Consider the following 27,377-nt stretch of genomic DNA (forward strand, 5'->3'; position numbering starts at 1 on the left):
GTTTTCCATGATAGATTTTCATCAATCATGAATGTTTCGATAATTCGATTATTTTCTAACAGTCACAAGTGAAAAGAAAAGGGCGTGCAAAGCCTTTTTTCTTGGTGTCCTAGGGCTCGGAGAAAAGTTTGTTAGAAACTGTGTTATGAATACCTCTGTGGCAGGCACTGCTTTTTCAGATAAGAGAGCTGAGACAAGCCCCCGAAACTTCAAAAAAAAAAGAAAAAAAAAAAAAAAAGATAACTAACGAACAAATTGATTTTATCAGAAAGCACACTGGAAGTTTCCCTGCGGTTGATTACCATTATAGCCGAAAAAATTCAACGAGGCTGTGTCTGGATGCACGACTTAACTTGTCTAAGCTGTACAGACTGTATCTTGAAAAGTGTGTTGACGAAAGAAGAGGACCAGCATCAAGAAAAGAGTACATTAAAGTGTTCAAAACTATGAACAGATCTTTTCATGTTCCCAAGAAAGATCAGCGTCCAGTTTGCACTAGATGGAGCTTTTTGCTACTTGCAGAAAAAGAAGGTGAAAAAACAAATTCTGATGAATATCTTCTTAGTGCTAAAATGGCAAGGGAATTGAAAAATGAAATAAAGGAAAAAATAAATCAGTGTAGAGAAGGCTTTGAGGCAGCAAAGCTTTACTACGTTGACTTGCAGAAAGTGCTGGAGACACCGAAGTCGGAGACTCGACCAATTGTCTATAAGCGCAAACTGACCATCTACAATCTAATTGTGTTCGACATCCAACTCAAGGGAAGGTACATGCAATTTGTGCCTTCCCTTGAGCTGCACCTAAGGCAAGAGGGGTTAAAATTAAACCTCTACAGTTCTGTTAAACTGAATGAAAACAAATATTAATGTGAAAAGTTCTACTTTGTGACCGATTGTTGTGGGGTACAGTTTAGGGACAAGTTTATGGTCGGTATGTATGTATTTTCGATAATGACCCTGCCAGATGTCCAGGAAATAAACCATATTTTCTTCTAAATTCTGGCCATGCGTAGCAAGAGGGGGTACAATGCAAGCTTACATTGAACGGGCTGCCAGGAACGTTCCAGTGTTCAGTATCAGGGGATAGCGGACCATCTGCCTTCTAGAACGAATCAACCCTTTTCCATACATTGTTAATGTTACTGACGATCCCAAGCATTGGTTGGACTTCCATTCTCTTGGAGAGGATCTAATACGAACCAACTGTTCTTTGGAACAACATCAAACACATTCGTGTTTACAAAGACGCTCCAAATTTGGTTTATTTCAAGTATGATTTTGAATCGGACTTTAAGTCATTTGATATTAGAATGGGAAGTGTAGACGCATCTGAGCTGCAGCTCAAGAAAGCTTATCCAAAGCGACTGCCTCTTCCTGCTGCCAAGTATAAGGATTTACAGGATCTTTGCAAGTCATTAGATTGCTCTAGAAGAGTCAGATGTTGAAGACGTCGATCAGCAGGTTATTGACGAAGAAGCAGCGTACTAATTTGTGCAGTTTACAACGTATTTTGATTAAAATTAGATATCCGATTGAGGGTGTTAAGTGGCTATAGGCACATATTCTTGTCCCACCTAAAAGTCGTAAATACCAGTAGCCTATAAAGCGTGGGGGCTAGATATTTTTTGAAAATGGTGCTGTGTTAGTTAGCTATTTTCATTGAATGTACGAAAATATTAATAATATCAAGAAAGTTTGCAACTTTGAAGGTTAAAATCTCTGTTTGCTGTAAAATCCTTATATTGTCAGTTACGACCTTTAGGTGGCACAACATCGAAATATAAGAACAATTCCAAGATTCAGCTTAAAAAAAGACCGCAGCTTAAAAAAGAAAAATTAATGTGCAAATATTAGAACGATTTCAAGATTCTGGTTAAGAAAAGGACCACAGCTTAAAAAAGGAAAATAAATATGCAATCATTAGAACGATTTCTAGATTCCGCTTAAATAAGACCAGCAGTTTAAAAAAGAAAAAAAGTGCAAATATAAGAACAATTTCAAGATTCAGCTTAAAAGAAATGACCACAGCTTAAAAAAGGGGAAATAAATGTGCAAATATTAGAACGATTTTATGATTCTAAAGGTATAATACGGCCAAAGATTTATGTTGGAAAACATCGGTGTCTAGTGTCATTGCTAACAACAGCAATACTAGAGTAACATCTACTATCAACTATCTAAATTTTTTTTTATTCCTAGAGGGAAGGGCGGCGGGGGAAGTTTATTCTCCCTAGCAGTGTTAATGAGAACTAAACGAAAACTTGCAGAAGCGATTGTTCTGTGGCAAATGAAAAATTAAAAAGGAAAAGGTAATGCGATTGTTCTGTGGCATCTGAATTTCAGAATGCCAGGTGAGGTGTAAAGGGCCCAGTCCTTCAGCAAGAATAAGAAGGTTATATTTAAAAGGAAAAGGTAATTTTTAACGCGAAATTTTATTTCAGATGCCAGGTGAGGCTTAAAACGCCCAGTCATTGGAAGTACAATGGAACCTACATTAAAAGTACTAAGTACTGAGCTAGTATTCAAGTAGATGCAAGTGCAGCATATATTCAGCTAGGTGATACTGTCTACTGATTTAACTTATAGATATTCTCAAATAATTACATATTTAATATTTTTAAAAATTAAACTGGAAAATCCTATTGTTTAAAACAACTATGAATTTCTGGTTTCTAATTTTAAATATGTAAAGAGGAATTTCTACCTTTATTAAAGAAAGAACTAATACACGCACCTTTGCTTAGAGCAATAGAGATATAGTAACTAAAATAAGACAAAAAAAAAAGCAAATTTAAATCTTTTATTTCAAAAGATACCATTTTATCTTCTGACATAGTACAAAAGAACTATTCAATGTCGGACAGTGCATTAGAAAGCACAATAGAAAGCGGGTGAGGTAAGGCAAATAGGTAAGACATAATTATTTCTCCAATGCTATCCAGCTGATGGAAAGAAGGACAGTAATAAATACACGCCTATTACACAAATGTATTGCTTAAGATGTCCATAGTCATAAAAATGGTGGTTTATCTCCCCACCCCCCAAAAAACAAGAATTTTAAATATTTACACAATCAAAATGCCAAAAACATTTAATACTTTATGTCCATAATACTTTTCATCCATCAACACAGGCATTTTCAAGACAAAGCCGTGTCTCGCTCTTGGGTGAGTCTGGGATACAGTAGGCTAATACCTTTTTTTTTTATTATAAGAAATTTTTTTGCCAGGTTAATGCAAAAAAGAAATAAAAATTGAATTTTTTTTTCTAAGAAAAATGTTTATGCCTGATTAATGCTGAAAAAATATAGATAATCGAATTAGAATTTAATCGGATCAAATAACAGAAATTAGCCAATTCTGATATAAACAGCCATTTTGTCGAATCTGGCCTCATAGACCATACATGCATAAAATCAACGAACTGTGAAAAAGGGCAGAATATGTGCATAAATGGCATAAAATGGGCAGAAAACAGATTCTTCCAGAGCCAACCGTGGTTTTATCTATTTTCCCTGTTAATAGCATTAAATTACTATTAAGTTTATCCTGAACAAATATAATATGTAAAAGCACTACAATTTCACCGAAAAACGCAAGAATTAGAGATTATAAAAAAAAAAAAACTTCAACGGAATATTCCGCTAACAGTTATTAACAGCCATTACTGCTTAAACATTTCAACCCAGTTTATTCTTTCATATTGAAATTTGGTTATAACATTCCCTCTCCCCCCCCCTCATTCGAATGTTTTATAAAAGGTTTAATAGATCACCATCTTACTCTATTCATATAGTTCAATAATACTTAATATTATTTTCATAATATTTAATAATTAATTAAATAATATTTAATATTATTGCAAATTCAATAAAATTTTCAGCCTCCCTGTCCCTGAAAGTATAATCAATTTGAGACTCTGTTGACAATGACTATTTGATATGTCATTGACTATTTAAAGTATTTTCATTGATACATAATCAATATATTTCTTCTTCGTAGTTGCATCGTAAACTGATGTCATTGAAAAACTATCTTCATTAATAAAAAAAAAAAAAAAATAAGAAAAAGAAAAGAAAAAAGGAAAAAAGAAAAGAAAAGAAAGAGAAGTCAAAAAGAAAAGAAAAAAGAAACTTCCAACAACCACTTTCAACTGTGCTTTCAACCCATGATAAAAAATTCCAAATGAATAAACACAATTGTAATAGCACTGCAATACAAATTTAAAAAGAATTACTTCCTCCTTGATGGTTCTGTAGCTGTCGGAGGGGGAGGTGGACCTCTAGCTTCAAGTTCTTCGAGATAGGACATAATCATTTCAGTTCTCTCTTCAGCAACTGGCTCCAGGACATGATACCTTTTGTCTTTTTTAAGAATGTCGATTATATCTCGTAGGTGTTGCTCGGACTCTTTTACCGAAGTCATTGATTTGTGATTAATCATCTTTGATTCCTAAAAAAAAACTTTCTTCAAATCTCATTTTCCTACATCTCATTACTAAGAGCCCCACACGTTTTATTTATATCGTTTTTAGGAGGAGCCCTTGTTGAATTTTAAAGAATGAAACAATGTTTAAATCTATGTTTTTTCGCAAAAAAAAAAAAAAAAAAAAAAAAAATTACAGATTGTATAAATTAAAGTTATTGCAGCTGTGATTACTTAGAACATGCACTTACATTGGGGCCTCCAAATCCCCAATTTATTGGCACCCCTTTTTCGAATTATGAAACAATTTTAGGATTCCCTCCCCCCAAAAATATCAAGTGTCCGTGCCTGAGTAAGGAAATATTGAATAATTTGAACAAGGGCAAAACCGAAATGCCTATGATTATCATGGAACAGCTAGCACATCAATCAAAACACTTAAGCTTAATTTATAACACATTACACAACTTATTAAGTTATATACTTAACTATAACTTAACTGTATACTTAACTAATAACTTATACTTATTAACTTATAACACAAAGCTTAATTAAATTTTAACTTTTTAAAATTTTAATTTGAATTACTAAGTGTAGCATTATCAGGAAGAACTAGAATAATTCTAGACGAACTTAATCTAAATTCATCAGTGCTGTATTATCCAGAAAAACAAGAATCAGATTCAATAGGAGCCTTAAATACTCTAAATTACAATTTAGGGCTTTAATTACAATTGATTTAAATTTATGAGGTAAATGGTAATAACACAAACCAAATTTTAATAATAACAAGAGCTAAGTACTCATATGGTATGAGCTCTAACAAAATTCTATGAATCAATAGATTGATTTAAAAGGAAAATAAGAGGCTTAATGCCGGTCAGGATTTAAAATAAGAGATCTGAGTCATGATGTCCTTCTAAATATCAAAATTCATTAAGATCCGATCACACACTCGTAAGTTATAAATACCTAATTTTTTCTAATTTTCCTCTCCCTTTAGCCCACCAGATGGTTGAATCTGGGAAAACGACTTTATCAAGTCAATTTGTCCAGGTCCCTGACACGCCTACCAATTTCCATCGTCCTAGCACGTCCAGAAGCACCAAACTCGCCAAATCAATGAACCCCTCCCCCCAACTCCTCCAAAGAGAGCGAATCCAATACGATTCTGTCAATCACGTATCAAGGACATTTGTTTATTCTATCCACCAAGCTTCATCCCGATTCCTCCACTCCAAGTGTTTTTCCAAGATTTCCCCTCCAACTCCCCCCAATGTCAAAGATCTGGTCGGAATTTGAAATAAGAGCTGAGATATGAATTCCTTCTAAATATCAAATTTCATTAAGATCCGATCACCTATTCGTAAGATAAAAATACCCCAATTTTCCCGTTTTCCAAGAATTCCGGTTTCCCCCTGCAACACCCCCCAATGTCATGGGATATGGTCAGAATTAAAAATTAGAGCTTTAAAGCACAAGATCATTCTAAATATCAAATTCCATTAAGATCTGGTCACCCTTTAGTGAGTTACAAATACCTCAATTTTCAAAATTACCCCCCCCCCCCAAACTCCACCAAAGAGAGCAGATCCGGTCCAGTTATGTCAGTCACGTATCTTAGACAGGTTTTTATTCTTCCTGTTTCATTCTGATCTCACCGCTTTAAGTATTTTCTAAGATTTCCGGTCCCCCCAACTGCCCCCCCTCAATTACGCTGGATCCGGTTGAGACTTAAAATAAGAGATCTGAGTTACAAGGTCCTTCTAAATATGAAGTTTCATGAAGATCAGATCACTCCTTCGTAAGTTAAAAACACGTCATTTTTTCTAGTTTTTCAGAATTAACCCCTCCCCCAATAGAGCGGATCCATTCCAATTATGTAAATCACGTATCTAAGACTTCTGCTTATTTTTCCCACCAAGTTACATCCCGATCCCTCCAATCTAAGAGTTTTCCATGATTTTAGTTTCCCCACCCCAAACTCCCCCCAATGTCACCAGATCCGGTCGGGATTTAAAATAAGAGCTTTGAGACACGATATCCTTCTAAATATCAAATTTCATTGAGATCCGATCACCCGTTCGTAAGTTAAAAATACCGATTTTTTTCTAATTTTTCTGAATTAACCCCCTCCCCCAACTACCCCAAAGAGAGCGGATCCGTTCCGGTTATGTCAATCATGTATCTAGGACTTGTGCTTATTTTTCCCATCAAGTTTCATCCTGATCCCTCCACTCTAAGTGTTTTCCAAGTTTTAGGTTCCCCTTCCCAACTCCCCCCCCCCAATGTCACCAGATCCGGTCGGGATTTAAAGTAAGAGCTCTGAGAAACGATATCCTTCTAAATTTCAAATTTCATTGAGATCCGATCACCCGTTCGTAAGTTAAAAATACCGCATTTTTTCTAATTTTTCAGAATTAACTCCCCTCGCCCTAATTACGCCAAAGAGAGCAGATCCGTTCCGGTTATGTCAATCATGTATCTAGGACTTGTGCTTTTCCCACTAAGTTTCATCCCGATCCCTCCACTCTAAGTGTTTTCCTAGATTTTAGGTTTCCTCCTCCCAATTCCCCCCCCCCCATGTCACCGGATCCGGTCGGGATTTAAGATAACAGCTCTGAGACACCATATCCTTCCAAACATCAAATTTCATTAAGATCTGATCAACCGTTCGTAAGTTAAAAATACTTCATTTTTTTCTATTCTTCCCGAATTAACGGGCCCCCCACTCCCCCCCAGATGGTCAAATCGGGAATATTTCTAATTTAATCTGGTCCGGTCCCTGATACGTCTGCCAAATTTCATCGTCCTAGCTTTCCTGGAAGTGCCTAAAGTAGCAAAACCAGGACCGACAGACCGACAAAATTTGCGATTGCTATATGTCACTTGGTTAATACCAAGTGCCATAAAAAACGATTACATTGTTGAAGTTTAACCACTTAAATGATTTTAACCATATGAAATATATCGTACTGAAACTAGAACCCAGAAAAAAAAGAGAGAGAGAGACTGATATTCCAGTGTCAGGACAAAAAAACGACATGAAATCCATGGAAAACACACAAAGTTGAAAGCCAAAGGAATCTGTAATATCATTTTCAAGTCTATATTGGCTTGTGTTAACTTGTCGTTCACACATAAGAAGTTATTAGTAAGTTGAACTAATAATAGCCACCCCCCCCCCAACCACGCTCTAGTAAAAAAAAGAAAAAAAGTTGCAACAGGGTCACAACAGAGACTTAAAGAAGTATAACTATTAACAAAACAGAAACAAAAGCAGTAGCAAATTTTTCGCAAGCCATGGCTAATTGGAGAAAAAGCCAAGAAAGGTAGATAGTGATAGAACTAAGGGATTATCAAGATATTTGGGTTGACTCATGACGGACTTGTATGCAAAACGGGGGACTGAATTTGCCTGGACTCACAGGCGAACAAGTGACAAGCCTAATAGGCTTCCCCATTTGAATTCTTAGGCAGGCTATCATGTGTTAGGATTGAATCATGAAAGACAGGTACCCTGGAATCAGAGGCGATAACAGTAAAAAAACTTACTTGTAAGAGCATTTTGAAGTCTTCCGTGGCTTGCGCCAATTTGTCTTTCATGTATTCATTGAATTCTTTCTCACACTTGCGTTCACTGCTGGAAAATTTCAGATATCGCGGATCCTCTTTGATAAGCCTCTTGGCATCTTTCCAATCCGTATTCAAGTCTATTTCAGGAGTCTCGTCCAGCATTTCCCTAAACGATAACAGGTCAGTTAACCCAGAAAGCATTGTCAACACTTTCGGCACGGTGGCGTAAATTCACAAAATTGAGGGTGATGGGGGACATGTTTTTTTTAATATATCCAGGGGAACAATATTAACGTTTTTCCAATTTTAGAATAATTTTTTTCATTAAAAATACTCCAAAAAAGCCATTTTTAGAAACCTAGAGAGCAGGGGGGGGGGAGAGAGTCACCCTTATACTGACTCCACGGTGTTGCACTTTAAACTATACTTGCCTACATCAAGGATGGTAAAACATATTAGGACAAAACAAAATCCGTAAACTGTCAGAAAGTTTTTAGTTGAATCCAAAGACTGCACCCTTCAATTGAAATATAAATTGCAATACAGAAAAACTGATTTTTCAACTATTTATTCTCTAATTCTGCTAGTTATACCGATCTTTTCTTTTTTGTTCCACTGCTTTATTTAAACATTATATTGGTTTTTCTATCTATATTATCATTTACCAACACTGATGAAAATGTGATGATGTGCCCTAAAAGCCGTGTTGTTTTGAAACAACCAACAAAAATATAAAAAAAAATCATGGTTTTCACAAATGAATAGACCTAAGGTGGGCCGATGGTTCAAAAGATATTTCTATTTTGATACTCGTGGTGTTTTAAGTTTTAGCGTTGCAAATTACTTTGGTTTATATTTGAATACGTTCGCTTATTAATTGATTCACCCTAAACTAACTTTCCCCGTAATTTATAGGGGGTCACGCACCAATCCCCTTTTCCGACACTAAACTGTCGTTTCTGATTTAATTGGTACAAGATATTGTTTATATTTATACAATTTTCTTATCATTTTTATATTATTATTTTTATTACTTTTTGATTACGTTTATATAATTTTTATAATGTTATTTTTACATTTAAATGTTTGGAAGCTTGAGCACAAACAGGAACTTTCCCAAATAGGAGAAGGGGTAACAGCTACTAGGAGTATTACTTTTAGAAAGATTTGTATCTACATATTCCCGTTTTGTATATATTTCATTTTTCCGTTCTTAAATATATATTTTTCAAATGTATTTTGATTTCCCAGGAAGAGGGGAGAACCCTTTTAATGTGCTTTATCGAGCCCCATCTTCATATTTTTTTGGTCGTTCTCAGATATATTACCTTATGTGCGCTCACGATCTATAACTTGTTAGCGAGTCAAAATTTGGGTACTTGTCCATTATTCAGAACACACTTGAGAGATTTGATTTGCAAAATCTGACAAAAACCTGTTTAACAATATGTACTCGGAGACAATTGGCTTAGGAGCAGTGGGAAAACTACGCTGTAGGTATATTTTAGTTTGATTAGGTTACATTTTGCATACAGGCCCGATAAACTTAAAGCGCCCCCCTAATGTGTAAATATATAGCCTAAATTATATATCTAACTAAACTAACTAACTAAAATATATATATATATATATATATATATATATATATATATATATATATATATATATATATATATATATATATATATATATATATATATATATATATATATATATATATATATATATATATATATATATATATACATATCCTATCTGTCTCCCAATGCGTCTGAATAGTTTCAACCCGTGTTGTTTATTGAATCAATTTGGGTGTGTTCTGAATAATGGATAAGTATCAAAATTTTTACTGCAAAATTTATACCCGTCTCATGACTTTACTGAGAAATCTGTTCCGCATCGAGCACGAGTACTTAGCATTAAATTCTCAATCACCGATGACCCTACTTGATTGCGAGTAACAAAAAAAAAGAAGAAGACAAATAGTGATGTTGCGTAAGCTTCTCAGTCTACGCAACTTTACTTGTAAATGATGAATCACATGCCTGAAAACAGGTATGTGATTTCCTTTGAACAATTCCCCTTTGAAAATTCAACCGCCTCAACAGATGGATTTAAATATAAGTGTTTATAATACCTTCAAAGCACATTCAGGAAGTTCGATGGACTTCATTTATAAATAATCCCTACATAATAATCTGATAAATAATCTTCATTCATAAATAATATATAGATAATAATCTGATAAATAATCTTCATTCATAAATAATATATAGATAATAATCTGATAAACAACCTTCATTGATACATAATCTATAGATAATAATCTGATAAATAATCTATAGATAATAAAGTTATTGTTATTTTTCTTCATTAGCTTCTTCTTTCTTGTTTTAAGCTAGTTAATCTGTTTAAAAAATAATATGAGTCCTCCGCAATCAAAACGCAGTATGTGGAAGAATAACTTTCTAAGCACGTAATCAGAAATGCCCACTTATAGTGGAAAGGAGTCCTATCGTCCTATCGATACAATAATAAAAATCTTTGCAGCGTTGAGTCTAAAGTTGTAGCGAAGCAACGGATATTTAGCAACGCTGCTTTCATTCCAAGAGTCTAACGTTTTAGCAAAGCGTAACGTTGTAGAAAAGCAACGAATATTTAGCAGCGTAGCTTTCATTACAAGAGTCAAACGTTGTAGCGAGGCAACGAATATTTAGCAACGTTGCTTTCATTCCAAGAGTCTAGCGTTGTAGCAAAGCGTAACGTTGTAGAAAAGCAACGAATATTTAGCAACGTTGCTTTCATTCCAAGAGTCTTACGTTGTAGCAAAGCGTAACGTTGTAGAAAAGCAACGAATATTTAGCAACGTTGCTTTCATTCCAAAAGTCTAACGTTGTAGCAAAGCGTAACGTTGTAGAAAAGCAACGAATATTTAGCAGCGTAGCTTTCATTACAAGAGTCAAACGTTGTAGCGAGGCAACGAATATTTAGCAACGTTCCTTTCATTCCAAAAGTCTAACGTTGTAGCAAAGCGTAGCGTTGTAGAAAAGCAACGAATATTTAGCAACGTTGCTTTCATTCCAAGAGTCTAACGTTGTAGCAAAGCGTAACGTTGTAGAAAAGCAACGAATATTTAGCAGCGTAGCTTTCATTACAAGAGTCAAACGTTGTAGCGAGGCAACGAATATTTAGCAACGTTGCTTTCATTCCAAGAGTCTAACGTTGTAGCAAAGCGTAACGTTGTAGAAAAGCAACGAATATTTAGCAGCGTAGCTTTCATTACAAGAGTCAAACGTTGTAGCGAGGCAACGAATATTTAGCAACGTTGCTTTCATTCCAAGAGTCTAACGTTGTAATAAAGCGTAACGTTGTAGAAAAGCAACGAATATTTAGCAACGTTGCTTTCATTCCAAAAGTCTAACGTTATAGCAAAGCGTAACGTTGTAGAAAAGCAACGAATATTTAGCAGCGTAGCTTTCATTACAAGAGTCAAACGTTGTAGCGAGGCAACGAATATTTAGCAACGTTGCTTTCATTCCAAAAGTCTAACGTTGTAGCAAAGCGTAACGTTGTAGAAAAGCAACGAATATTTAGCAACGTTGCTTTCATTCCAAGAGTCTAACGTTGTAGCAAAGCGTAACGTTGTAGAAAAGCAACGAATATTTAGCAACGTTGCTTTCATTCCAAAAGTCTAACGTTGTAGCAAAGCGTAACGTTGTAGAAAAGCAACGAATATTTAGCAACGTTGCTTTCATTCCAAAAGTCTAACGTTATAGCAAAGCGTAACGTTGTAGAAAAGCAACGAATATTTAGCAGCGTAGCTTTCATTACAAGAGTCAAACGTTGTAGCGAGGCAACGAATATTTAGCAACGTTGCTTTCATTCCAAAAGTCTAACGTTGTAGCAAAGCGTAACGTTGTAGAAAAGCAACGAATATTTAGCAACGTTGCTTTCATTCCAAGAGTCTAACGTTGTAGCAAAGCGTAACGTTGTAGAAAAGCAACGAATATTTAGCAACGTTGCTTTCATTCCAAAAGCCTAACGTTGTAGCAAAGCGTAACGTTGTAGAAAAGCAACGAATATTTAGCAACGTTGCTTTCATTCCAAAAGTCTAACGTTGTAGCAAAGCGTAACTTTGTAGAAAAGCAACGAATATTTAGCAGCGTAGCTTTCATTACAAGAGTCAAATGTTGCAGCGAGGCATCAAATATTTAGCAACGTTGCTTTCATTCCAAGAGTCTAACGTTGTAGCAAAGCGTAACGTTGTAGAAAAGCAACGAATATTTAGAAGCGTGGCTTTCATTACAAGAGTCAAACGTTGTAGCGGGGCAACGAATATTTAGCAACGTTGCTTTCATTCCAAGAGTCTAACGTTGTAGCAAAGCGTAACGTTGTAGAAAAGCAACGAATATTTAACAGCTTAGCTTTCATTACAAGAGTCAAACGTTGTTGCGAGGCAACGAATATTTAGCAACGTTGCTTTCATTCCAAGAGTCTAACGTTGTAACAAAGCATAACGTTGTAGAAAAGCAACGAATATTTAGCAGCGTAGCTTTCATTACAAGAGTCAAACGTTGTAGCGAGGCAACGAATATTTAGCAACGTTGCTTTCATTCCAAGAGTCAAACGTTGTAGCAAAGCGTAACGTTGTAGAAAAGCAACAAATATTTAGCAGCGTTGCTTTCATCCCAAGGGCTAGTTTTCTTTTTACGGGAGGTCTTCTTTTCACTTTCTGTGGTCTCCTTTGGAAGCTAAAGCTCCAGTTTCCAAAATTTCGCGTCCTTTATATTTTTCATTAGTCCATCCTTATTTACTATACTGCTGTTCTGTCTGGTCTGGAAATTTTTATTTTCACTTGAAACCTTTGCGTATTCTCCAGGATTCAACCTTGCGGGCTATTTTTGGAATTGATAGACTTGCCTCAGTTAGAAATATTTATCCGCGAATCCATATTTTACCGTTTTCAGGTCTGAGTTTACTTTATAAGCTCGTCATATTCTTCTAGTACTGTGGTCTCAGGCACCATCTTCTATTACGGAAATTATTCTAGTGCTGTGATCTCAGACACCATCTTCTATTAGGGATATTCTTCTAGTACTGTGGTCTCAGACACCATCTTCTATTAGGGATATTCTTCTAGTACTGTGGTCTCAGACACCATCTTCTATTAGGGATATTCTCCTAGTACTGTGGTTTCAGACACCATCTTCTATTAGGGATATTCTTCTAGTAATGTGGTCTCAGAAACCATCTTCTATTAGGGACATTGTTCTAATGCTGTGGTCTCAGACACTATCTTCTATTAGGAATATTGTTCTAGTGCTGTGATTTCAGACACCATCTTCTATTAGGGATATTCTTCTAGTACTGTGGTTTCAGACACCATCTTCTATTAGGGACATTGTTCTAATGCTGTGGTCTCAGACACTATCTTCTATTAGGAATATTGTTCTAGTGCTGTGATTTCAGACACCATCTTCTATTAGGGATATTCTTCTAGTACTGTGGTTTCAGACACCATCTTCTATTAGGGACATTGTTCTAATGCTGTGGTCTCAGACACTATCTTCTATTAGGAATATTGTTCTAGTGCTGTGATTTCAGACACCATCTTCTATTAGGGATATTCTTCTAGTAATGTGGTCTCAGACACCATCTTCTATTAGGGACATTGTTCTAGTACTGTGGTCTCAGACGCTATTTTCTATTAGGGATATTGTTCTAGTACTGTGGTATCATACACCATCTTCTATTAGGGACATTGTTCTAGTGCTGTGGTCTCAGACACTATCTTCTATTAGGGATATTGTTCTAGTGCTGTGATCTCAGACACCATCTTCTATTAGGGATGTTCTAATAGTACCGTGGTCTCAGACACCATCTTCTATTAGGGACATTGTTCTAGTGCTGTGGTCTCAGACACTATCTTCTATTAGGGATATTGTTCGAGTGCTTTGATTTCAGACACCATCTTCTATTAGGGATATTATTCTAGTGCTGTGGTCTAAGACAATAACTTCTATTAGGGACATTGTTCTAGTGCTGGTCTCAGACACTATCTTCTATTAGGGATATTGTTCTAGTGCTGTGATCTCAGACATTATCTTCTATTAGGGATATTCTTCTAGTACTGTGGTCTCAGACACTATCTTCTATTAGGGACATTGTTCTAGTGCTGTGGTCTCAGACACTATCTTCTATTAGGGATATTGTTCTAGTGCTGTGATTTCAGACACCATCTTCTATTAGGGATATTATTCTAGTGCTGTGGTCTCAGACACCATCTTCTATTAGGGCCATTGTTCTAGTGCTGTGGTCTCAGGCACCATCTTCTATTAGGGATATTATTCTAGTATTGTGGTCTCAGACGATATCTTCTATTAGGGATATTCTTCTAGTGCTGTGATCTCAGACACCATCTTCTATTAGGGACATTGTTCTAGTGCTGTGGTCTCAGAAACTGTCTTCTATTAGGGATATTGTTCTAGTGCTGTGATTTCAGACACTATCTTCTATTAGGAATATTGTTCTAGTGCTGTGATCTCAGACACCATCTTCTATTAGGGGTATTCTTCTAGTACCGTGGTCTCAGACATCATTTTCTATTAGGGACATTGTTCTAGTGCTGTGGTCTCAGGCAATATCTTCTATTGGAGATATTGTTCTAGTGCTGTGGTTTCAGACACTATCTTCTATTAGGAATATTGTTCTAGTGCTGCCATCTTTTATTAGGGACGTTGTTCTAGTGCTGTGGTCTCAGACACTATCTTCTATTAGGAATATTGTTCTAGTGCTGTGATCTCAGACACCATCTTCTATTAGGGGTATTCTTCTAGTACCGTGGTCTCAGACATCATTTTCTATTAGGGACATTGTTCTAGTGCTGTGGTCTCAGGCAATATCTTCTATTGGAGATATTGTTCTAGTGCTGTGGTTTCAGACACCATCTTCTATTAGGGATATTCTTCTAGTACTGTGGTCTCAGACACCATTTTCTATTAGGGACATTGTTCTAGTTCTGTGGTCTCAGACACTATCTTCTATTAGGGATATTGTTCTAGTGCTGTGGTCTCAGACACCATCTTCTATTAGGGATATTCTTCTAGTACTGTGGTCTCAGACACCATCTTCTATTAGGAATATTGTTGAAAGGCTTGGCTCCATGAGCAGTTGAGACACCATTGCCTGCAGGTTTATGAATTATAATACTTTTTTCAAGTAGTTTTATATGTTTATAATGTTTTGTATATATTTTCTTTGTTTTATTGCGAAATGGGAACCAAAATGCACTGATGTAAGTGGATGTAAGTTTTTTTTGGAGTGGCAATACAAACCCAGATTACTGAGCTTCAGGCCTTTTTTGTTGATTTTTTTTTTTTTTTTATAAATTATGTCTCCACTGACAAAAAAATAATCGATCGTCTGCTGAGAGCGGTTTGTCTAGAATAACAGTTTTTGTCGAAACAAAGTTTCAAACGCTACGTCGTGTAAAAAAAATTCTCTTTTGAAAGACCTTAATTGACATTCCTGCAAGATTTCATCACTCTAAATACAGACGATTCTGAGATACAAATGTCAAAACTTTCAAGCTCGTTTTTCTCGGAATTTTGGTGAAACAGATTAGACAAAACCGCTCTAAGCAGACGAAATGTTTATATGTTTTTTTTCCTGAATACCATTCATTGGGTTAGTCCTGTCATTTAAGTGCTGATTTAAGCTGATGGCTTATCCACAATTTTTGTGGGGAGGGGGGGGGGTAAGAAAGATTTAGAAAACGCATCGATTTTTTTATGACGTATTTGTGTTTACGACTCGGACAATTTTTTTTAGGTGTGGGAGGGTGGTTCAAACAAGGTGCCCCCCCTGGATACGGCCTAGATTCTCATCTACCTTACATTTTGTGCTTTGCCTTTTACTAATGTTTTTTTTTTTTTTTTTTGATCAAACTACTAATTGCTGATTTTAGCCCTTAAGTAAGTCTTGCCATTTACACGCTGATTTTAGCTTGTACCTTGAAGGGTACTAAGTTCTTAATCCGAAGTACCTGAATTTCTCCTTCTTCTTCTGCTTCAAGTAGTCAAGATGTTCTTCATAAAGATTCTCCTGTTCTTCTTTAGTCAGACTTTGAACCGAATCGTACCGACTATCTTTTTTCAACAACTTCCTGGCTTCCTTGAATGTCAGGTCATTGGTCCTAATCTAAAAAAACATATAAAGTAAAAAACACATATAAAAATAAATATTGACATCCAGGCATAATGGCAGAAAAAAACAAATATAGCAAAAGTATCAAGTTTTTAATCTTTTTTTTTCAAAGAAGTAAGTTTTTGTAAGTTCTTATAATTAATTTTACAACACAAACTCGAGATCTAGCTTCCCGTTGTTACCACACATCAGTTGTGAGAATCAGACTTAAAACTCAAGCAAAAAAAGAAACACAATGAATTCTATCAGTTTTGACTATGATAGAAAAACGAGCATAATTATTGAAATATATTCGACAATGAACTAGTCTCTTATGGTTTGTTGATTAGGCAATTCTAATTTTCTATAAATAATAATAATTCTATAAATTAAATATTGTATAAATACAATCTAATATTCCATACTCTAATATTATATAAATGTATTGATAATAATAAAGGTACTTGTATGATAAACGCTCTACCACCGCTCAAGTTGTTCCATCATTGACGCATTATAGAACAGTTTTTTTTTCTTTAATTTCTTCCAGTTGAGCATGAGAAAAGACAAAGAAAAGTGACAGAATGGACAGAAAATATATAATTCGGGCAATATATTTGCACATTGGGGAGGGGGGAGTGTAAAGTATTTGGACAGTGCGAAGTTGGAAAACAATTCTTACTACATAATATGCAGAATAATTTTGAGTAACACATTATACATGAAAACCCTCTATTCCCCCCCCCCCCCAAAATGTATAACTATACAGCCCAAATTTGTTTATAAAATTATTATATTTTTCATCTTATAATGGTATATTTCATTAGAATTGAGTTTCAGAGAAACACAAAAGAAGAATATTACAAATAGTGTATATCATATTCAAATACCTTGAAAAACGACAAAAAAATTTAATAGATTAGATAAAATAAATAAATCAATAATCTGCGAAATTCCGTGAATCTGAAGCCTTGTCACATAAAAGCTGAGATAAAGCAAACTTTATTGTGATAGCAGTTTCGAAATAGAAAATTTCAAAAAATTCAGAGAACTCTACTGTTGTTCCGTTTCTGCTCTCACTCTAAATCTATGTGGATATTGTAGCTATACGATTAATAATCAAAAGAAGTTTTTTATTCTACAAAAAAAATAAAGCAAAATAAAAGAGACAAAAAAAACAACAAAAATAACTAATTCGCAATAACAAAGGTTCTCAATAAAAAAAAAGTCAAATATTTGATATATTTGAATATACAAATATTTTATATTCTAAAGAATATAAAATTCTTTTTAAATTCAGTACAACATTTATGAATTCTACGCTCTCCACATTCAATTGAAAAACCGTTTAGACAACAATATCCTAGCCAAATAAACAAAAACAAATGGAACCATTCTGATTGGCCTTTAAACAACAAGTGATTAATTTCCAACTAACCTCAAGTGCAAAAGCTAGAGAAAAACTCAACAGCCTTTTTAAGAAAAAAAAAAAAAATTGGAAAAATAAACGTAAAAAGTCCTTCCAGGGTCTGATCTTGAAAAGTTCGCCTCCTAAAATATCAGCCATTTTAAAGCTATGGTTCCAACAATTCAATATTTACTGTTTATTACATTAACTGTAAACATATCCAATAAAAAAAAAGGATAAAGATCCTCCTAAACCATTGTTGGCGAATAGGGCGTCGATTCGACGTTTCAGTTGCTGTGTGTTTTTTACAGGGACAAGTAGCAACATGTCGCCCAACCTTACTACAGCGGGGATTGAACCCTGGTGCTCCGCAGGGTCAAGCAGAGCCTCAATCCACTGTGCTATAACAGGTTAAACATATCCAATAGGCTTCTGAAAAAAACACTTACCAGGTCAATCATTAGAGCTTTAAAGTTCTGTACGGCTTCTGAATGTAGGGTTGCCGATCTTTCTTTGTCTCTATCTCGAAGACTTTCTTCAAGTGACTTTTTTACTTCCTTTTCGCGTTCACGAATACTCGCCTCCTCCCGTTCACGTTTATTTTTTTCTTGCTCAGTACGTTTTCGCTCTTCTTCGAGTTCGGTCTCTTCTCGCTCTCGCTCTTCACGGGGCTTGTATTCCACTTCACCCTCCTCCTATTAGTACAAAAATTATTTTAAACCATTGATACCAGTACTGCCCTGTACGAAAACAATCGAAAAAATGAGATTTAAAATTGCGGCGATTTAACATCAGGATTCAGAATGAGCCCCGATATAATTTAAAATTGGAAATCATCGGCTAAATATAGGAAAACCGCGATTAAACACTACTAGCACCACCTACAGCATAGCGTTTGGGAACTTAATAAAAACAGTATCAAATTTCAAAGAGGTTTTGATATGATTAATTTACAATACAATAAGATTAAAGGTAAAATTTCTCTGTAAATAATAATTAAGCAGCATTTAAAGATTAATTTCAAGTCAAAAACCAATTGCCATACAGTAGGCCTAAGTTAGCTTGCAAAAATTTTAGCAGGTAAAGCTGAATTCAGTCAGTTGAGTCTGAGAACTGTCAAGCCTAGTTGGTTTAAGCTGGAACGCTTACTGGGGACATAATTCCGTTTTCTCTACACTCCCCTTCATTTTAAAGCACATGAGAAAAAAAAACAAGTATGCCGCACTTCTGGGTCAAACAAAGCTGCTAAGTGGAAGATGACGTTCTAGATTTTCCTTTTCTGAGCTTTTATCACCGTTAAATTAAGGTTCACTTAGTTCTTAGGTTCACTAAGTTCTCAATTAAGTTCAATTGTTAAGTTCACTGTTAAGATTCTGTTTCTCACTATTAAGTCAAGTTTTTTTATACTGTTCGGTCCTGCCGTTAGTCTTAGGTTAAAGTTCACTCTCATATTATGAAAGTGATGAAAAATCATACCTAGTTCACCAATTAGTAACCTCGCGATCCACTATTAGCCTTATATTCATCTTAGTGCTTCCCCAATTTTTTTTTACCCCATATTTTTCAAAGTTTCCCCTAATTATCCCAACAAAAAATTAGGATCTTGAAAGTTCCTCGAAAATAGATTTGTGTTTTGGGTTGACGTTGGCGTACGTCAATTTACAGGAATGTTTGCAGGGCCAAACTTTCCTTTGGTGTTTATAGAGGAAGCCCCAATCACTCCAGAGGACAGTGACAAGCACTGATTTTGCATCATCCTTCTCGTTTTAAATAGAAGGAAAATCATTGCTGCCTTATTGGTAACATTATTGTTCAGCCAGTAGCCTCATATTTCAGTGTACATACTTCCTATTTAGATAAAGGGAAAATTATTCCTAATTCCTCCTTTGTTTTTATTTTTCCTGTTCTCTTTTTCCTATTGTTTCTCCTTTTTGGAATTCTTCCCCAACTGATATCTATTTCTCCTATTCTTTCAAAAATTATTTTCAGACATCTTCTTACCTTTTAAAGCCCTTGTTTATTTGTCTTTTTGTTTTTTCTGATATTCTCATGTCAACTTGGTCTTTCCTGTGTCTCTACTTTCTTGTTTTCTGCTTATTTCTATTATTATGATTACTACCAGTTTTTTTTTTACTGTATGCTAGTGTTTATTCTCCTTCATCTTTATTTCACACGTATTGTTTGACTTAGAGTACTATGTTGGTTCTTTGTACGATGGTAATCACTAGTTTTCAGAACTCCATGCAGATGAAAATAAAAACCTAGACACTGGTCAAGACCAGAAAGCCAAACATAAGAGCTAATTTAGGTTTGCTGTGCATTAAGTTCTGTAGCCTAACGTTATCTGAACGGCCAAAACCAAAGAGAGAGAGGGAGAGAAAAAGAGAAAGAGAGAGCGAGAGAGAGAGAGAGAGAGAGAGAGAGAGAGAGAGAGAGAGAGAGAGAGAGAGAGAGAGAGAGAGAGAGAGAGAGAGAGAGAGAGAGAGAGAGAGAGAGAGAGAGAGAGAGAGAGAGAGATGAGAGAGAGAGAGAGAGAGAGATGAGGGAAGGAATAACTAGTCACCTCAGAATCCTGTTTCCTCATTTTTCTTGGGCTCCTTGACTCTTCGCGTTTCTTATCCTCTTCATCACGTGTTCGTGAGCGTTTCCTCTCCTTTCTGTCCTTGCTTCGTGATCGTCTCCGTTCCGAGCTACGCTTGCGCTCGCGACTTCTGGAGCGACTTTTATCTTTTCTAGATCGCCTCTCCTGAGAAAATAATAGAATTTTCATTAAAATACTGCCAAGATTGAATACTCTTCACCTGCTTTTGTAGGATTAAATAGAATCACTTAAATTTTTGAAATTAAAAAACAGGGAAGGAACTAGTAACACGAGTAGTACATATTATTTGTAGTGATATAAAAATTGGTTAAAATTTTGTCAAAGCCAATAAACAAGCCTTTAATGAGAAACTGATCAAATTCACTTTTCAATTTCTTCTTTTCAGATTTTACCGTTTAATCTTTCATATCAGACAATAGATAGGTGGCGATGCTATATGGAATACAATGTTATTTTTTTTTTGAATTTCTACAGCTATTTTAGGATGTAAGGGTAAGCACTTCCGAGGGAGAGTAGTGGAGACAACCTTCCCAGGGTTCTCTGAGATTAGTAGACACTAACATCAGTCAACTACTCCAATAGTCGTCGTTTAGTCATTAAATGTCCTGTTCAATGTCTGACCTCGAGGCAGGGTATTTTGTGAGGCACTGCTGAGATTGGATGTCAGTAAAGGCTGCTGAATCTTCTCCACGCGGTCACTCCCTCTGGATATATAAAACGCCAACCCAGGGACAAAAAGATTGTATTAGGAGCAATCTGAGACGAGAAAAAGCAGTTTGTTTTCTAGTGTCGGTTCTGGAGATCAGGTTCCACTGGGCGCTGATGGCTGAAGAGTGGTAGGTGACTCTCCCCTTTCATTACAGGGACACGTGTTTCTTGTCTGATGCAGGAGGATAGGGTTCTTGAGATGGGGGAAGACAAAGGTGGAAACCATAAGGCTACCAAGGAATACACTTCTACAAAGTGCAAAAATCCTTATCTCAAAATATTATGTCCAAGGGGACATCAATAGCAAATTGGTGCTTTTTTGAGGGATATGGAGGCAATTAGCCATTGTAGCCTCAGTCTACACTCAATTTCGCAATTACACTCAATAATAATAATAACAATCCGCTTCAAACCGTGAGGCCAAATACAGCTTGGTTGATGAGGCGCAAAAGACACTCTGTTGTTTCATTAGCCATTGTAGCCTAAGTCTACACTCAATTTCGCAATTACACTCAATAATAATAATAACAATCCGCTACAAACCATGAGGCCAAATTCAGCTTGGCTGATGAGGCGCAAAGGACACTCTGTTGTTTTATTAGCCATTGTAGCCTAAGTCTACACTCAATTTCGCAATTACACTCAATAATAATAATAACAATCCGCTACAAACCATGAGGCCAAATTCAGCTTGGCTGATGAGGCGCAAAGGACACTCTGTTGTTTTATTAGCCATTGTAGCCTAAGTCTACACTCAATTACGCAATTACACTCAATAATAATAATAACAATCCGCTACAAACCATGAGGCCAAATTCAGCTTGGCTGATGAGGCGCAAAGGACACTCTGTTGTTTTATTAGCCATTGTAGCCTAAGTCTACACTCAATTTCGCAATTACACTCAATAATAATAATAACAATCCGCTACAAACCATGAGGCCCAATACAGCTTGGTTGATGAGGCGCAAAAGAAGAATTTACGGAAATTATTTATAAGACATTTTATTTTCAAAATCAGAACTGCAACAAAATAATACTTTTATCAAAATCTTACATTCTATTGTTCGAGGGGTAGAAAACTTGTTCGATCTTTCGCGACGTATATGCCAAAAAATGTAAAGGTTTTCCCAAAGATTTGGAGACCTGGCTCAAGCTTTTGTTTATTGGGCACCATGTAAAGAAATTGCTGTCCATTTAGGCCAGAAATGTTACACACGACTAAGTTTCAGAAGTGAAATCAATAAACTTTAGCATCGATCTGAAATGTTCGCATATACAGATGAATCTCCTTAGGGAAGAGGAGATAGATTTATCGCCAGTGGTGAGTTAGGGATGGACACTCTTGTGATAAGTAGAAGTCTCTTTAGAGAAGAGAGGAGTTAGTTATCGCCAGTGGTGAGTTAGGGATGGACACTCTTGTGATATTTAGAAGAGTCTCTTTAGAGAAGAGAGGAGTTAGTTATCACCAGAGAGGAGTTTTGGGGTAGATATCCTCCTCATATACAGAAGAATCTCCTTACAGAATAGGAGATGGATTTACCGCAAGTGGTGAGTTATGGATGGACAACCTTGTGATATATAGAAGAGTCTCTTTAGAGAAGAGAGGAGTTAGTTATCGCCAGAGGGGAGTTAGGGGGTAGACATCCTCCTCATATACAGAAGAATCTCCTAGGAGAATAGGAGATGGATTTATCGCAAGTGGTAAGTTAGGGATAGGCACCCTCGTCATATAAGGAAGAGTCTCTTTAGAGAAGAGAGGAGTTAGTTGTCGCCGGGGGAAATTAGGGATAGGCACTTTCGTCATACATAGATGAAAATCTTTAGAGAAGAGAGGAGTTAGTTATCGCCAGAGGAGAGTTAGGAGGTAGACATCCTCGTCATATACAGAAGAATCTCCTTAGAGAAGATGGGATGAATTTATCGCAAGTGGTAAGTTGGGGATGGGCATACTCGTCATATATAGAAGAGTCTACTTAGAGAAGAGAGGAGTTAAGTTACCGCCAGAGTGGGGTTAGGTGGAGACATCCTCGTCATATACAGAAGAATCTGCTTAGAGAAGAGGGGATGAATTTATTGCAAGTGGCGAGTTAGGGATAGGCACCCTTGTCATATATAGAATTCTCTATAGAGAAGAGGGGAGTTAGCTATCGCAAGAGGGAAGTTAGGGGTAGACACCCTCGTCATGTAGAGAAAAAGTTCCTTTGAGAAGAGGGGATGAATTTATCGCAAGAGGTAAGTTAGAGATAGGCACCCTAGTCGTATATAGAAGAATATCTTTAGAGAAGAGGGAGTTAGTTATACAAGAATGAGGTAAGAGAAGAGAATAGGGAGTATATATACAAGAATGTACTTAAAGAAACACATACACTTAAACTTAAACTTAAAGATAACTTAAAGAAAAACATATACAATTTCTTTTATAAGATGAACTTTAAATGCTAACTTTTCACTTAAGGATTGATACATATTTCAAACCAGCATAAAAACAAATTCTTTTGATTCATACTTCGGATTCAAAATTCTTCTTTTGAAGTTTCGACTTCTATTGACAAGGACGGTTCATTATGGCTAATCTAAATATGTTGCTTCAAGTGATGAGGGCTTAGGGGCGCAAAATTTTTTTCGACCCCCCCCCCCTTCCTTGAATGTATATATGAATGAAGTACAAAACTAATCAACTCATTTCATCCTGGCAATTTGATCTTGGAGCTATGTTCTCTATCCCCTGCTCGTTGTGTAGCTAAGTAAACCAATATCTAATCAAATCTTCCCACGAAAGAAGGAGAGCTGATAGCTCCTCAGTACCCGTTCTTAACTTGACTTATTGCTCCTGCTGGTGGTCCGGCGTAGAGAGAAGCCACTCATCGCCGCTAGTCCAGACAGTCCCGAGGTCGCATGATAGCTTCGTCTGGGATGACAGGAAGTGACCACGGCTATCCTTCCATATCCTTCCACCTAGAACGTGGCCTTCCACACGGGCGCTTCCAGTTGTTCGTCGAGGGATCAAAATTAAAGACAATTCTAGCTGAAATCTCTGATGGCATGCTGAGTTCGAGCAACAAGCTGACGTGAGTTGGGTGAATGGTTGATAAGTGACAGTAGTTGGGTGTTGGTGACGAAGTCATACCACTTGATACCTTTGATTTGTCTGAGAAACCTGGTTTTAGCCGCGTCTAAATGTTTTCCTTGAAATTTACATACTTAGGGGTACGTTCCCCTCCTTGCACTACATATTTTAATTCACACAATAAGTTGACAAAAGTGATTCTGCAATGTTTTCTAGGCTTCCGGTACCCCTCTCCCGTTATCACTTAATGATCCATTTGTAATTTATCATTTTTTTGGAACGGAATAATGTTTTGCACAGGTGTTAAATATTTCTTTCATTCAAAATTGGCGTAATTGATCTGGACCTGGCCCATCCTTGGTTGTTCTATAAATATATTGTTGGTGTTTAACAGTTGCTGGCACTTATCGGAGTTTACTATGTTGGTTGTTTATTCTTATTTCTGGGCAATGATGCAAAGAAAGACCCTCGTTTTTGTTTAGTCTGAGCTAACCCACTATCGTTGCCTTAGTAAAGAGCCGTGTGCCTCCCATATTTTATCCTTTTTCCGTAAAACCTCGTGTGCTAGATGTGGTTAAAGAACCTTAGGAAGGGCTTCTTTCGATCTGAAATTTATAGTTCTAACACTCTTCTCAGGGACCGAACATGAATGAAGGGAAACCGCCCTCCCCTCCCATGCCCTTTCTTGCTCGCGGCACTTGATAGCTAAATGAAAGAAACATAAATTCCTTCAAAATACCCTTATTCTTTACATATTAGTTTTGTAAAGTAGCAGAGACCTTGTTCCTCATCTTCCAAACAAATCGGTGGTATCCAGGGGGAGAAATTTTAGAAAATCTGACATGTTTTTTTTCAGTATCAATTAAAAAGGTAGTTGTTCTTTCAATTATTTTTTTTTAACATTTATGTTTTACTATAAATTATACGATTTTTTTCTTCTTATTTCCCTTATTACTTTTACGAAGAGAATACGTGGACAAACATTGCTATTTTAGATGCACTTAGGGTTGGAGCGGAAAATGTTTTTTGATCTTTTTTACACGAATTTTTCTGTTTTTCAATCTTAGTAAAGAAGAATCCCGAAAGTCCCCCGGGGAAAACCAGATTGCGGCAAAAATGATTAAATGTTCAGTAGCTGCATAAATAACTGCCTGGACCAAGTTTTTCTCTCTAATTTGGAGAACAAATTCCTAAGAATTACACAAAAAGTACTCTCCAGATCCTTCGTCCGCCAAAAAATATGAAACTTCTCGTTTTTGTAGATAGGAGCTCGAAACCTTCACAGTAGAGTTCGCTGACATGCTGAATTTAACGGCTTTATTTTTGTTTGGATCGCTTTTTTCCTAGGGAGCCCCTTTTTTTTCAAAAATCAGGCAAATTTTCTCAGGCTGGTAGTTTTTGCTGGGTAACATTGAACTTAATGTACTTAAGAAAGTTAAAAAGCCAATTCTTTCGATAAATATATTGTTATCAAAATTCCGTTTTTTTTTCGAGTTTTGGTTACTATTCGGCTGAGTCGCTCAAAGTGCAAATTATTTTTTGGTCATTAGAAGACATGGGGGTCGTCTAGGAGCAATATAAAACCTTAAAACGAACAGAAATTGCTAAGTATATGAAATGGGTTGCCTCCTCCTTAAGGCCTCGCTCTTTACGCTAAAGTTTTTTGTTATATAGAATTTTAAAACAAATCTTACTGTTTTAATTAAACGGCCATTGTGTTTCAGGAATCGTTCTTAAAGAATCAGGACAAAAAGGTGTTGTGGAAGGTCAAACTCCTTTCATATACGTAATAATTTCTACTCGTTTTTTTTTTTTTTTTTTTTACTTTAATTTCTGGACTGTTTCTAAATAATACGGGGAAACCCGGCTCTCTCTCCATGAAAAATTCCAGTACTTGTGTATTATACGACATTCACTCAAGTTTACGATCCGTATAACTTCAGAACAAACCCGTTTCTTCATTAGTTTCTTCGTTACTTTAGAAAAAAATTTTGGCTATATATATGCACATTGGGGGGGGGGGGGGAAGTATACTGGGTCTGCTTGCAAGGTGTGTTAGGTACAATCATTCTGCATATTATGAAGTAAGAATTGTTTTCGGACTTCAAACTGTCCAAATTCATTAACTCCCCCTCCCCCCCCACTAATATGCAAATATATAGCCCAAATTATATATTTCCCATGTATTCTGTCACTTTTCTTTGTCTTGTCTCGCACTAAGCTGAAAGAAACTAACGAAGAAACTTTTCTTTGTCTTGTCTCGCACTAAGCTGAAAGAAACTAACGAAGAAACCAGTTTTTTTCTCGAGTTTTACGCAGAGTAAACTTGAGTGAGTTGCGTATAATGCACAAGTACCAAAATTCCTTCCCCCTACGGAAAATCAAAAACAAAACTCAAATAAAACTTTAAATTTGAAGTCTTTTTCTTGGGAGGGGGGGGGGGATTTTCTGTGGTTGCCACTAAAGGACAGATTTATCTCGTCTCCTCTATTAGATTTATTATCTTACTTTATTATTTAGATTATTTTTATTTTAGATCATTATTTATTAGATTTATTATCTAGTTTATTATCTATTAGATTTTCTCGTTTCCCCATTTCTAATTACCTCAAGCTTAATCATGTATACATCTAACTTATTAGGGCGCAATTTGAGATTTTCTGCTTTCTTGGGGGAGAAGTTGTGACTTTGTTAAAATGGGACTAGCAGCTAAAGAATAAACCCTAAAACTGTACTATTTTAAATACAGTTTTCCTTTTTGTTATTAATAAAATGTCACGACTAAGAGGAGAAAACTTCATTTGACTTTGGCAATTCCAGAGACATGGTGTTACGTTTTTGTCAAACTGAAATTTAAGGCCCATCTCTCTCTAATTTCTCATTATGACCTTAAGACGCTGCCGAACATTTTGGCCAACAAAACAAGAGGTTAAGCGAACACAGGATATCCTCCCGACCAATGATGTCATAACCAGACAATAGAGTAAACCGTGAAGTTTAAGAACTTAGTAAGTACCATCCGAAATTCAAGATCGTGTCAGCGTTAAGTCAACCTAAGAGTCGGCCAAGCTAATGCATTTTTCAGGAAACTGTTTCAAATTTGGCGCAGCCAGAAGTACTCCCTGACTCAAGTTGGGGCTGTTCAACAGCAACGCTCCCTCGACGCTTTACCATGGTTGTGAAACTTGGTACTTAGATCAACAACTTGAAAAAAAAACTCCTCGCGTTTGAAAACATGTATTTAAGTCGCATTCTAAATATCCACTGGTCCCGACAAGTAATGAAAGCTACTGTGCAACAAAAATACGTCAAAACCACTGATAAACGAAGTGATCAGACATAAGATGTGGAGATATCTCGGTGATGTGATCCGCATGCCCGAAACTCGACTACCGAAGGCCGTCCTTC

At 36.1% G+C, this 27,377-nt stretch overlaps 1 protein-coding gene across 1 annotated transcript in view; it reads right to left on the minus strand.

Annotated features, from left to right (window-relative positions):
* Positions 1-2,785: 2,785 nt before the first annotated feature.
* LOC136035663 (transcription elongation regulator 1-like) overlaps positions 2,786-27,377 on the minus strand; it is a 119,738-nt gene continuing 95,146 nt past the window's right edge. The window contains exons 18-22 of the mRNA XM_065717572.1: positions 20,155-20,337; positions 18,041-18,286; positions 16,044-16,198; positions 7,979-8,165; positions 2,786-4,450 (exon numbers count right to left, since the gene is read on the minus strand). Coding sequence (XP_065573644.1) covers positions 4,232-4,450; positions 7,979-8,165; positions 16,044-16,198; positions 18,041-18,286; positions 20,155-20,337 — 990 coding nt within the window. The 3' untranslated portion in view covers positions 2,786-4,231. The remainder of the gene's footprint in view (positions 4,451-7,978; positions 8,166-16,043; positions 16,199-18,040; positions 18,287-20,154; positions 20,338-27,377) is intronic.

The sequence above is a fragment of the Artemia franciscana genome, chromosome 14 (genome assembly GCF_032884065.1).
Source record: "Artemia franciscana chromosome 14, ASM3288406v1, whole genome shotgun sequence".
Taxonomy (NCBI): Eukaryota; Metazoa; Arthropoda; class Branchiopoda; order Anostraca; family Artemiidae; genus Artemia; species Artemia franciscana.